The 14,052-nt window shown below is 36.1% G+C and overlaps 1 protein-coding gene across 2 annotated transcripts in view; it reads left to right on the forward strand.

Moving 5' to 3' along the window:
• Nucleotides 1–14,052, forward strand: part of Amph (amphiphysin) — a 55,432-nt gene that overhangs the window by 25,961 nt on the left and 15,419 nt on the right. For both annotated transcript variants that reach the window (XM_028307531.1, XM_028307532.1), the window contains exon 2: nt 13,415–13,550. In XM_028307531.1, the coding sequence (XP_028163332.1) occupies nt 13,415–13,550 (136 nt within the window). The remainder of the gene's footprint in view (nt 1–13,414; nt 13,551–14,052) is intronic.

The following is a 14,052-nucleotide window of genomic DNA, read 5'->3' on the forward strand; positions in this document are numbered from 1 at the left end:
TGTGGCAACTGTTATATTGGGTACGTCCGCCCACTTTTTGAAATCAGTAATCACTTGTTTACATGTGGCTTTGATTGAAGTCAATGACTTTATTCAATTCATTCATTTATCGGATCTGTTGGATCAAGTTTTCGTTCTAACTTCTTTCCAAATATTATCGTTTAGTAATCCCAGAAGCTTATAATCAAGAGATCTGTGTGTTTAGGTATCGTCAAGCTAATGGATTCGAAGAGTGTAGCAATAAAACATGCTCCTTTGTAGTCCATGCTGTTATTAAAGCTAATCGTATTGAAGTCTTCTGTCCACTAAAAGGATTATTTGGTAATCCGACCGGTGCAGGTAAGGTTGCGACTTGCGCTCACGCACCGCTCATACGTGCTAATGCAATGGAGGCAGTGAACGCTCTATTTCTCCTTCCTTGTTGGATATTTACACTCTTGATCAATACTTGCAAGTTGCAACATAGACATTAAGTATCCAACACTTTGGACAGGTCCTAATTGCAAAATTCTGTTGGAAAAAAGTGACAGCTGGTTTGGAGTTATCGCGATAGCGAGGAAAATAATAACCTATTGTATCGTGCTGTTTCGACAAGACACGCAGTTTCTAAATGATGAATCACGAAAGAAAGAGACCCAGAAAGTCTATCTGTAAAGTTGTTACATAGCCTAAACTCCTTACATCCTAGTCTACTCTCTCAACCCACTATGTTATATTCTAAAAAGAGGAAATCTTTGGTAATAATTTTCCAAATACTACCAGAATTCAAGTAGTAGTAGGTAGGTACCTAATATTTTATCTGTTTGTAGCTTTCAACTTATCTCGGATTGCAACATGCATTATAAATCAAAATGTACCGTTAACACGATTTTATTTACTCTAATCTGTACAAAATGTAAGCAATAAAAGTTAACTATTACCATAATACCATAAACTGCAGCCAAGTTTTAGATAGAATCGGCACAAAACGCGCATAAGAACTATCTGTATGAATATGTAGATGAAGCCAAGAAATATCTATTCAATTACCAAGTATGAGATGAGGGAGAACATAATTTATGGATCCGTGTCGATAAAGTGATAATTGTGTTCATTTATGAGATGAAAGAATGGAATAATTAAATCACTGTTCAGCCGATGTAAATTATGTGTCTGACATTCTAGCTAGAGTTTATAAAATCATTTTGAATTAATTTATGTCCCTTTATCTAGGGCGATGATGGCTTGAGGCGACTTTTATATGCTCCATCCAGATTTCAGCTTTTGATATTTAATTTTTTCTCCTGGGTGGCCAAGTAGCACTTTTCAACCGACTTCAAAAAAGGAGGAGGTTCTCAATTCGACCCGTATGTTTTTTTTCTGAAAAGCGTTTATCTGAAACTATGTATTTATGGACACTTTGATGTGTGACTCATATTTTCAACCGACTTCAAAAAAAGGAGGAGGTTCTCAATTCGACCCGTATGTTTTTTTTTTTTTNAATAAAAAGTAGAAAAATAATTACTAATAACCTACTTATTTATTAGGAAGAATTAATATTTATGTAGGTATACCATGATTGATACTTTTGGAGTCGGTGCAGGCAAACTTTACATGTTTCATAATCTTGGCACCGACTCCAGAAGTATCAATCATGGTATACCTACATAAATATTAATTCGTCCTAATAAATAAGTAGGTTATTAGTAATTATTTTTCTACTTTTTATTAATGTAGGTTTTTTGGAGTCGGTTTTATTTTTTTTCTCGAAAGCGACTGTGATGGACCGACGTCTGGCTCTACGTCACACGTCTTATAAATATTAATGTTGAGTAAAGAAATTATTTAAATACATTATCCGGTCAAGCGGGTCAACTTTGAAAATATTGGATCAAGGTCTCAAGGTTGTTAGTGTATTCAAGACAGAGTCCATTTGAGTTCACTCACCTGATGGTTTACCTCTAAAGTTTACCAAAATTTTACTTCCGAAATTGTTCGACAAAGATTTTTAATAGAGTCACCACTCCTTACATTATCCATAATCATAATTCTGTCAAACATAAAAACACAGTGAGTTTAAAGTTAAAAGAAAGTCCTTATTTGAATGCCTGTTTAGCACCTCTCTCTGTTATAATTAACTTTTAAAAAAAANAAATATTAATAATTCGTCCTAATAAATAAGTAGGTAATTATTATTCTGCTTTTTAGTGTAGGTTTTTTGGAGTCGGTTTTTTTTTTTTTTATAAAATTTTTTAGTCACACAACGTGATGCGCATGTGTTTTTACGATTCGAGAAGACATGTGCCAATCGTACATCTACCTACACTTGTCAGTTTGTCTGATGCAGTGCTCAAGATAAACATTATCTCGGTCTTGAAAGATAGGCAAAACAAGCAAAGCGTAAAAATTCGAATGTACCAGATAGAAAACAAAGCGGGTTATCGATGTGTTATTTTTAGATAGCTACCCGCATGTCCTAAGGCCACACAGTTCAGGAATGCAACCCAGCAACTTATATCTGTGACATCACGAAATATGAAAATACCTCTACCTGATTCGACTCCCACCTTAGGCAATTCGTTTTTTTCAAGTTATTTAAAACTAGCTTTCCGCCCGCGGCTTCGCCCGCGTGGAAATTTGTCTGTCACAGAAAAACTTATTCTCGCGCGTTCCTGTTTCAAAAACCGGGATAAAAACTATCCTATGTCCTTTCCCGGGACTCAAACTATCTTTATGCCAAATTTCATCAAAATCGGTTCAGTGGTTTAGGCACGGTAATACTATCATACAGTATTGTAACTTCATATAAATGGACGAAACGCGAACTTTCCTTCGAAATTCAAATCTCGGTATGCGCTCGACATGCAAAAGTCGGGGGTGTCGCGAATGAAATAAACGGATGATGTGTTGTTTTTGAAACTTTTTTATAAAAATAATTACAACTACCTATTTATACAGGGTGTTAGGTAAATAGGTTTTTAAGCTAACACTAGCCCATGTTAACATATTATGCATATAAATGGTATGGTGAAGTCAGTGATATCATTTTAATTTGTTTAATTTTCATACAAAATAAAATTTATAAAATCAGATTTGTATGCAAATTAAAATTATTAAAATGATGATTTCAATTTTCTGACTTCACTAAGTATACCATTTATATGCACATGTTAACATGGGCTAGTGTCGGCTTATAAACCCATTTACCTAACACCCTGTATAATAATCAAGAATTTTGTACGCCTCAGTCGAGGCGCATACATTTTACGGTCGCAAATTTATGAGATTTATTACTAAATCTTAACACAAATATAATTTTTAATTAAATCTACTAATCACAAAACAACACGCATTTTATCCTATTTCATTCAGTAAGTTATTTTGTTTGTCAAAATAAATAAAAAATTACAATCACAAAATACATTCACAAAACTAGATAAAAATTCTAAGTAGGCAGATGTAATGAAAATATTGTCTGCAGGTGGGCAGCCCTATCGCATGTTGTCAATGGTGACGTACCGCGCGGCTGTTGACATTTATTTAAAAAATATGGCCGAGTTGGAATACTGTATAGATAGTATTACCGTGGTTTAGGCGTGAAAGAGAGACAGACAGACAGAGTTACTTTCGCATTTATTTTAGTTTGAAATGCGGCTCTTAACGCTAGGAAATTTTAATAGCTATCTCTACCTGACCTACATTTCTTCACACACAACTTACTCTATTCACACTGTCATGATATGGCTCTGTATTGCCAACATCAAATTGCATAACAGATTAAAATTATAAATATTGATCTATTTAAATCCATTGTGCTATCATGGCCATTATTCATAGTTTAATATTAGTGTCAGCCGCGCAGTTCTAATAATACTGCTACCTTATGGGGCAATGTACTTCTGTAACCTTGCCTCAATTGAATCGAACATTAACGTGTCAAATTCTCATATCGTGAGTCAGCTTAGTAAAAAACATAGACTTGTCTCGCCTCGAATGATCATTAGCTATGTTGTTGACTTTCTTATACTCTTTTTGTTGTTTAAATTTAACTTTTTCGCTATACTTTCATGTTGCATTTTTACCGAACATTTGAAGAAGTATGTATTTTTATCTTTTTTTTTTGTTTGAAGGTGTAGAGACAGAATTGAGTCTGTCAATTGTCATGGTTATCAAAATACGTTGTTCTATTGAATTATTGCTATTGCTAGCAATCAAGCAATAACTTACTGTTGGATTTGGGTGCTCCAACAGTAAGTTGGGTGCGTCTACGCATGGCACGCATATCGTTTTCATATTCATTTGACGTCTGGCCGTCTGGTCATATCACTCGAGGTACCTCTACAACACTTATAAGCATTTTATTTCAAAACTAAGTATAATAATAATTGATTACATCGTATGTTACGTATACATATTTGTAAGTGGTTACAACAAAAAAAATAGTGTATTGTTTACATACAATGCCAGTGTATGTTCTGTCATCCGTATTCCGTACTTAAGGTGTTGTGTACTGTTGAGCTCGGAACTTGGAAGCAGTTGAAAGGGTTGAATTAACTCTAGAACTGCAAAGAACTCTAAACTCAGCTTTCAAGCCTGTAGTTGAGTGAATTTCCAGACTTAAACCTATTATCTTTAAATTCATTCATAGTCATACTGTAGTATTGTTTGGAAGGGCTCCTCTACACTACAGTTTATGAATAAAAATACAAAATGCCATTGCCGTCTATTAACCCCGTGGTAGGTATGCGCTATGCGTGAGATGCCGGCGGATGCATAGAAACTTAATGAAGAATGTTCACTAATTTTGTTTTTTAGCTTTCTGTATTCTCTGTTAAAAATAAAAAATACACGTGAAAGAATTATTTCGATACGTCAATTAGTTTCCAAGATATTGAATTTTAAAAGTGCGGGCGGCGGCCGGCCCGCCATTTTATGCGCGTGACGTCATATTACAACGACTGGCTCATATTTGTATGGGTGGAATCTTGCAAACTGAATTAAGACCCACTTCCAGGCAACCGATTAAGCTGAAATTTCGCAAACACATGTGATTTGGATGACCATGCAATATTATGATGACATGGAGCTGATCTGATGATGGAGCTGGAAGGTGGCCATAGGAACTCTATAATAAAACGACTTAAATGCATCGAGTTTGGGCTCGTTCGTTTTGTATTGATGAGTATTTTAATTCTATATAGTAATCGGGGTCTAATGATGGAGCTGGAAGGTAATTCGCAATAAAACGACACAATCGCATCAAGTTTGGGTTTGCTTCAATTTTAATTTCTGTGATGGGTCTGGGTGTTAATATGTATAATAAGTTTGTATTAACAAAAAAAAAAATTTAAGTATGTTTATATCCGTTTTCTAGTGAGTGGACGCTGTGAATGTACGTCACACGGGGTCACGTGACCGTCGGCGGGACTCAATATTTAAGCGAACTTTGAATGCCTATAAAATCATAACTACTGGGTATTTTTGAATGAAATAAAAACTAATGTATTTGTAAATGTAAAAGCTTAACTGTAACATAGGTTTCAAGTGATTTTGCATACCTAGTAACATTCTCAATTGTGATTCTCGTTTGTATCGATTTATTTTTTCCAATTTCCCGGTGATGGGCGATTAGCTAGGTTTGGGTTGCGCTTTCCAAATATTAATTAGGTATTAAAATATCAATGAATAGCTGATTTCAGCCTATGCTCTTGAAGATTTTAGATCCTAACGACAGTCCCTCACCGAAAGCATTCTCATGTAATGTCAACTATGCAAAATTGTGCAAAATGTAATGGTTATTATTATGATAGGTACCTACATTACATTAAAATTTATATAGAACAGAATATAGAATGTTTATGTAACATGAAATTAGTACCAATAAAAGTAAAGTATTAAGTGGGACATCTATAGCCTGACCAGGAACATAAAAACCCTGGCATAGAGGCGCGTCAATTGCATTTGATAGTGCAACACTGAGTACAGTCGTACCTGTGTTAAATTAATAGGCTAACTTTATGTATCAGGATTCAGGATTACGGGCTAATTTGATATTTTCATAATTCACGAAAAAATATTATTATAGGTAACCTGGTTTAAATAAATTAAATGAAACCATCAATTGAGTTAGTAGGATTTATTTTATTATTCGTCAATAATCAAATTCAGAACTTGAATATTCAACTGCAATGTCTGCATGAACGCTTCAAACTCGGTACTTCTTTCCCAATTCCATAAAATTCAACACTTAGAAAGTTATAGTTATAGTTAACACTTATAGTTGAAACAAACCACAGCTAATTTTCATAGTGGACTGTACTATTCAATAATCAAATTCAGAACTTGAATATTCAACTGCAATGTCTGCTCATGAACGCTTCAAACTCGGTACTTCTTTCCCAATTCCATAAAATTCAACACTTAGAAAGTGACAAAAAACTTTAAAATAGGTAGTTGAAACAAACCACAGCTAATTTTCATAGTGGACTGTACTATACGATAAACATGTCAGTCAATTTGACAACCTTTGTCGGAAACATTATTCAATAAAAATATTGTCCGAACCCTTAGTATTTCTCTTCGACAAATACTTTAACACATTGTGAACCACTTTTCTTCCACGACTATAAAAATATTTTAGCAATTTAATTCACAAAATCAATTGCGCACATTTAAAATAAAGTTTGTTTACACTTTGACAGCAATAGACTGACATGCAAGGTGACATGTCAATGAAGTTTTCAGTTACTGTTGCCATTAAAAGAAATTAGTACCATTAGTTTTCCGCAACATGGCGAGGGTTTTTATGTTCCTGGTCAGGCTATACAAAAGAAATAAATGGAAATTGTATTTATAGCAATCGTGAAAATATCAGTTAAAATGACAAATCATTTAATTTATAAATCTGAGTTTAAAGTGAAAGTATGTCGTTACGAAATCGTCTCCAAGTTTAAACACATATTACGTTAGTAATATTATCTCTACGAATATAAATTTATTTACACACATCTGACAATAGTTGGACACGTCCAAAATGGTGAGAGAAACGCAAACAAACTTCTCAAGAATGGCCGTTTTCTCATTGTTTAATTACATTCCGTTTCTAAGATGTATGCAGATATAAATTCTATAGACATTATTCTTGCATCTGTGGAAGAATCTTTACGCAAAGCTAAAATAATAAACAACATATTTTGACTCAGCGCAATTAGCCCAAAACAGCCTGCAATATCTTTGATATCACTTAGATGGAATCTATCTTTGGACATTCTTCAATTTTTTTCTTCTTTCTTCAAAAAATAGTTAGCCGACTTCATAATATATTCTAGCGTTTTAGTGTTTCATGTTTCATAAGACTTACAAGCTTAATTGGTATGCATGTTAAAAAGTAATAACTATACTATCAAATGCTATTTATTGATCTAGATACTAATCTAAAATATTTTTAATGCACATGCTTATCTTGATTACATATTGAAAGAGTCATTGAACTAAAACAATTAAATTACGTGTAATCCGCATATCTGATACCTCCAATAAACAAACAATGCCAATCGACAATGATCCTAATTGACAGGGCGATAAGAATTATGGTGATTACGTTGGAAACATTTCGACGCGTGCGCAAAGACAATGGGTGCCATTAGTGATGCGTAACTATCTGTAAGTTCTGTAACCTTGTAAATCACATCGACAGTTCTATCGACGCATGATGAGAAAATCTGTTAAGCAAATTAATTTTCTTGTTTTGCATTCTATTGCTTTTAGGCATTTGCGGTTGGCTATACTGTCCTTGCATTGTGGAATTAGGTTAAACTAAATAATAAAATTCCTCATTTTTAACTGTCCATGATCCTTGATTTGATCCATGTCATGTGTTTGCCATACATATTCTGTCATACATCGAAATCCATGCGGAATATTTAATTTTGAACGAAACCCATTAAATCAGACTCGCATATCGACATTTACTCTCGAAAGACCAGCAATTTCCCACAACACTACGTAATTAGAGGCCTCGGTCAGGCCTGGCTCACTCCGCGCGGTACATCCGATAATTACCTACAGCGAAGCGCCCCGCCGGCGGGTATTATATCAGTCGAGTGTCAGCGCGCGCTCGTCAGGACGCTGGCGTGCGTTGTAGTATGATTATAATTCTATGATCGAAGTATTATTTAAAAATGGACATAAAGAGAAAGAAATATTGTGCGGCGTTCGGGTGTTTAAATTCGAAAAGTAATCTACCGGATTTATCATTTTTTTTTCGCTTCCCAAAGATGCTGAAAGGTATGTTGGCCATGTAGGTAATCAATAATTCTTAAGATAGTATAGGAACCTAACCTACTATGAAGGTTTTCCATAATGAATGCATACTTACCTACATACGTACCTCATTACAAATAAGTAGATTAATTATTTTTTCACTAGACAGCAACCCTAACAGCGTAAGAAGAGTTCAGAGGCACGCGATAGAAAGAGACAAAACTTATAGGTGAATAAAATTGTAGGTACGTAGTGCTGTGCGAGCTGAATTCCACTGTATCGCGTCGTAGCAAGACTCGCATTTATTTAAATCGTCTTGCGGAGTAATCCTTCTGTACCTGTACTATTACTTATTCTGTGCCTCGATCAAAGACAATCGAAAATGAAAGGAAGCGTGCGAGGATGTGACGTCACGGTCGTAATGGAGGCAACGACGTTCACCTGATAGCGACTTCCGAAAATGAGGCAGCTCGTCTTAAAATAGATAGGAAATGGACATCATTAGCAATTAGCGTAATCACTTCGCGTACATCCTCAAACATGCTCATTGTAGTAAAATATTCAAATACTCACTGTCATGAAATGATAAACATAACGCATAATTATTTACCATTTGAAAAAATTGCATAGCAACATCATAGTTTTAAAAATAGTTCCATTTATAACTGCTGAAGAAATCCATGCGCTTCCCCGTAAAGCAGCGCTCGCGCATCCGTTCGTGGGATCCATTATAATATCGTCCACATACGCTTGAAACAATGGCTCGGGCGATGACACAGCCATAACCCCGTGTCCGAGCCATTCATGGATTAGCGTTATGAATTTAACTAATAGTAACATAGCATAACGTTAGAAAATGTCATCAATTCTCCACTATGAGGTATTGTTCACGGTCGGTTTCCAATTTCTGTGTGGTGGTTGTTAATTAACTTATGGGCAAATGTATCCTATATTGAGTAAAATTGTGGAAATATCGTGTGTGCTACTCTTATAAAATCAGTCTGGCTTGGTATTGGGATTTATCTTTCGTGATTAGCAATCTTTCTAATCTAATCTTTCTAAAAAACTAGCATGTTTTTACATAAACATCAATTCAAGAGTTAAGTGAATAAGCTGATCAGGGCATCTGTAATTTTGTTGTTGTCAATTTTAGTTATATTATCCATGTATTTCTCATTACTAAATGAACCAAGGTAGGTCCCGATGTTAGTAGAGTATTGAGTAGGAATAGTATTAGAAAGGAATGAATTGTTTAATATTCACACACTTGATAGTTTTGTTGAAGAATTTATATTATTTAAACTATCGTCGTTTCCATCCATTCTGCGCATTGATGACGGAAGTACTATTCAAACCAGTCGTCATGTAAGTCTAATGTACACACGTCATGATGGATAGCTATAAGGGTAACTTTCTATACAAGTTTCTACCGTTCCGAGGATGACACCAATAACATTGTAATCTTCATCTAACCATACTTATCATTAGTTTCCGTGCGAATTCTTCAACTGGCTATGATAACTGGACTTCAAATGAATGGGTTTAACTTCAACTCCATTCCAGATGGCGGGAAATACAGTCTGTAAATAGAAATTGTATAGTAACGTGCTAGAAATAAGTCGCCAAATAATTCGCAAGTATGAGTTTAATAACCACTTTTCCGTCTGGAGCATGCCAATAAAAACGAATTGTTTGCTGAATAACTTCTCCCAGACTATAAAATTATAACCTTGTGTTACTTATTAATGTTATGCTATTTTGGTAATTTTCATTATCGCTGAACTTTAGTATTGAATTGGTCTCCTCTCGTTCTTACTTTGTGAAGCTCTAGAAAGAGCTTTCCACGTACACTTATCTTATTCGCTTCTTGTCATGCTTTAAATGAAAGTCAAACGTTTGTTTCAAAATTTGCGTAACCACGTAGTACCCTCCATCGCGTACCCTTTATATCCATTGATGGGAGTGTAACAAGCCGTCAGCGGAACAGCAATTTCGTAAGGCGATCCGTCAACTGGCGACCTTGGAGCAGACAACCGAGGCCTATTGTTCGCATACTTGTTGCACCTGCAGAATGTATGGTTCAGATATTAGAGAATACCAGGATCTTTTAATTCGTCGAAACTCAAAGTTTGTGACCCCATTCATAATAATTCACTGCCAGCTTTAGGAGCTTCTGCGCATGACGACACTTATTACTGTACATGCAAATCTTTATGAATCTATGGCCTTTTATTCCTGAATGTAGGTACCTATGCGTAACCATTGTTTCGCATGGCTAGGGAATATCAAAATAACGTACCTACCTTTAATTGATCGTATCGATTTAGTGAAAATTTTAATTGTTGTTGTTGGAACAGGTTGGGATTGGACCGCGTAGAATAGAAACAGCATGACGGGTAATCTAAGTTATCGAGTATCTTGCAATATCCCACCAATTTCGCAATTGGTATTATTGTCTTTAATTTTTGGGTAAAGTAGCAATACCTGAAAGGACATCATTCTTTTTGGGCCTTTTCTAAAAGTGCCGGCCAACAAAAAATTATGGTACGTATTGTTAGAACTAGCTATTTGGAGCAATAGTTAATATGGCACAAAAGTTGTAGGACCACTCAGAACAAAGTCATACAAGTTCGATGATTCATCATTTTCATACATTTATTGACTTTTAAAGTGTTGGCAAACTTGAAAATAATTACATATATGTTTTGTTAGAAACTCATGATCCAAAACAATTATCAACCGACCGCTCTAAGTTAGCGATCAAATGACGCGATGACGAAACGAAAAAGATACATCCGTGGCCCGCGCTAGCAGTGTCGCTGTGGCCGGGAAGAAACGAGCAAACATGCCAGCCAATAGGATGGCTCGGAGCATACCCGTCAGTGAATGAGACGGGGACATTGAAAACTGAAGTGAAGGTCATCCAGTTATCCATGCGACTCGCGTTACATCAAACGGCTACCTGCTTGCGTTATCGTTAAACATCATTGTTAAAGCCCGGTCGCCGAGTACGTAGAATTTCGTCCAATGACCCCAAGCTATCCATCTTTTTCGCTCGCACGAATCTATGTTGCTGTCGCGCTCGCACACTCACTGCGGCCGCCCGTCGCACAATCGCGACAGCAATAGGTATAATTACGTGCGAGCGATAATGATGGGTAGCTTGGGGTCATTGGCCAAACTTCTACGTGCTCGGCGACCGGACTATATGTGAATATTCGACTCAGATTCCGTTTGTTGTGTGAAGTGGCTAATCATTTGTGTATAAGCTGTCGTGGAGATATTGGTACACGGCGTAGATACACCTGGGCTTCGTGAGAGGAAGGTTTTATAAATATTGCTCAGATTATAATGGATGAACTGGTGGAAAATGAAGTAACATGAAAACTACTTTTTTGTCACTTAAATAACTGAACAGACAATGAACCCACACTTTCGCACTATAATGACAGATGCTTCAAATAACTAGTTCTATCAATATCAATAATCATTATATGATTCTCTGCACTTTCAAAAATCAATAAATGCATGAAAATGATGAATCATCGAACTTGTATAACTTGGTTCAGAGCGGTCCTACAACTTTTATGCCATATTAACTATTGCTCCAAATAGCTAGTTCTAATAATACGCACCATTTTTTTTTGTTGGCCGGCACTTTCAAAAAAGGCCCAAAAATGTATGAAGCCTGAATGATCTCCTTTTAGTAAAATCGTCTGATAAATAATATTTTTTATAAACATTGTCATGTCAATCAGAATTTCAAGCCACTATTTTACTGTTTAACAATGTCTGCGATTGCTAATGGAAACCTGTTCTTTCTATCTGCCATTGCCTTGAAACGACAGTCACTGAAGCATTTGTCCACAACACACTTCAAGACCTTTAGAACCTCACAGTTATGCAAACAGTTGCTTCCAAACCCCGTTCACAGTTTAACACGTAGGTGGCACAACTGGCAGTCGGCCGGCCACTTTCGCTGCTTCCCACGTGTGGTCTAATCATGTAACGCACGGGGTGACAGATATCAGTGTTACGTACGATTGATTAGGACCTAATTAGTGTAGTGCTACCTTGATGCAGTCCACTAAGCTGGAACAGTTAGTAAATTAAATTGGACATGTTAAAGTGTTAATTATCGTGTAGTTATGTTACTTATTGAATAACATTTCTGAATAAGGACCTGATGATAAATACTAGCAATTATCAATAAAATGAATCCAGTATTTTAAATCCACGACCACTCCATACTTACCTTTACCTTTACTTAATGGGCTCTACTTTTAGTAATATCTTCAAAAATGCTTCTAGCTCAATTAGATACAATGACAGGAAATTCCTGTTAGGGACCCCATATGTTTAGTTAATTTTTTGCACCTGAAACAAATTGATTAGGCATTGGACTCAAAAACTAACATTTTGCAATATACACGTTCCCGGGAACTCTATATTTATCAAGCCGGAACATAGCAATAAAGTTGCAATTGTTATAGATTAAACTGTGCCCTGTATACGGTGCATTGAGATGCATTTGTTGCACAGTACAGATTGACCCCAGGGCCGTGTTAAATCAGACCATAAAACTTCGTTCTACATGCATTTTAATTTTCCTATTACCCTTTATTTACTATAGATTCTATAGTACCTATAGAACAACTGTTAATATTTACAAGGCTATTAATTCAATAACTTCCCCAGTAGCTATACAAATGATATATCAGCACCTAACGTTAATATATCAGCAGCACCAAATATGGAATTCAATAGACTCCAATGAAATGAGCCCTTGAAGGAATAAAGGGCTGAAGTGAAAGATCAGACACAAAAGCTGGCCGTAATTCATTGGCTTGAATGCCAAATAAATTTGCCGTCGTTTGACGTTGTACGCATTGTCTATGGGGATTTCCTATGCCATCAACATCTAAAATACTAGACACCTTTGAGTTCTAAGTAAATTTACAGATCACGCTAAACACAATAGAAAATCTGTTATCTCCATTGACTCATTCGCCATCGTTACGGTATGAAACACTCATAGAATCATACTCGTGCTCTCAACGTACGACTAAAAAGGCCTTGACAATAAGAATTGGTCAGCTGAGAACTATCTATTGTCATCTTAATAGAAACCTTATTTCTATCGTACTAACAGTTGATTCTCTCTTGTTCACAGCTCCTCCAGAACCTGGGCAAAGTGGACCGGACTCTGGACGACATCTTCGAGGAACACCTGCAGAACTTCAACCGACAGCACCAGCAGGCCACAAGGCTACAGAAAGAGTTTAATAACTACATAAGATGTATAAGAGGTGAGGATCCTATTTATTAGCCCATTTACACTAAAATAATACTAAAATACTATTAGTACCATTTCCGGTCATGTCGTCTCGTTCTATAGCAAAGAATCGCCATTTGATCAGAGCGAGAGAAAAAACCGAAATGGGTATAGTCTGGTCCGGGAGCACGTAGAATTTTGTCCAATGACCCCAAGCTACCCATCCTTATCGCTCGCGCGTAATTATATTGCTGTGATCGTGACTGTGCGACGGGCGCCCGCAGTGAGTGTGCGAGCGCGACAGCAACATAATTACGCGCGAGCGATAAGGATGGGTAGCTTGGGGTCATTGGACAAAATTCTACGTGCTCCCGGACCAGACTATAGCTGGAACTGTGGCTCACTGTAGTTTCCTATCCGGTCCTGAAAAATACATTAAAAAATTATTATTGTAGGTATTATTAGAATAGCTGATTCATCATTGATCTACAATTTGACGTTACCACCAATAGTAGTAAACCTATTAAACTCCTGTG

Source organism: Ostrinia furnacalis, unplaced genomic scaffold (genome assembly GCF_004193835.3).
Source record: "Ostrinia furnacalis isolate ACB-3 unplaced genomic scaffold, ASM419383v2 OfSCF2279, whole genome shotgun sequence".
NCBI lineage: Eukaryota > Metazoa > Arthropoda > Insecta > Lepidoptera > Crambidae > Ostrinia > Ostrinia furnacalis.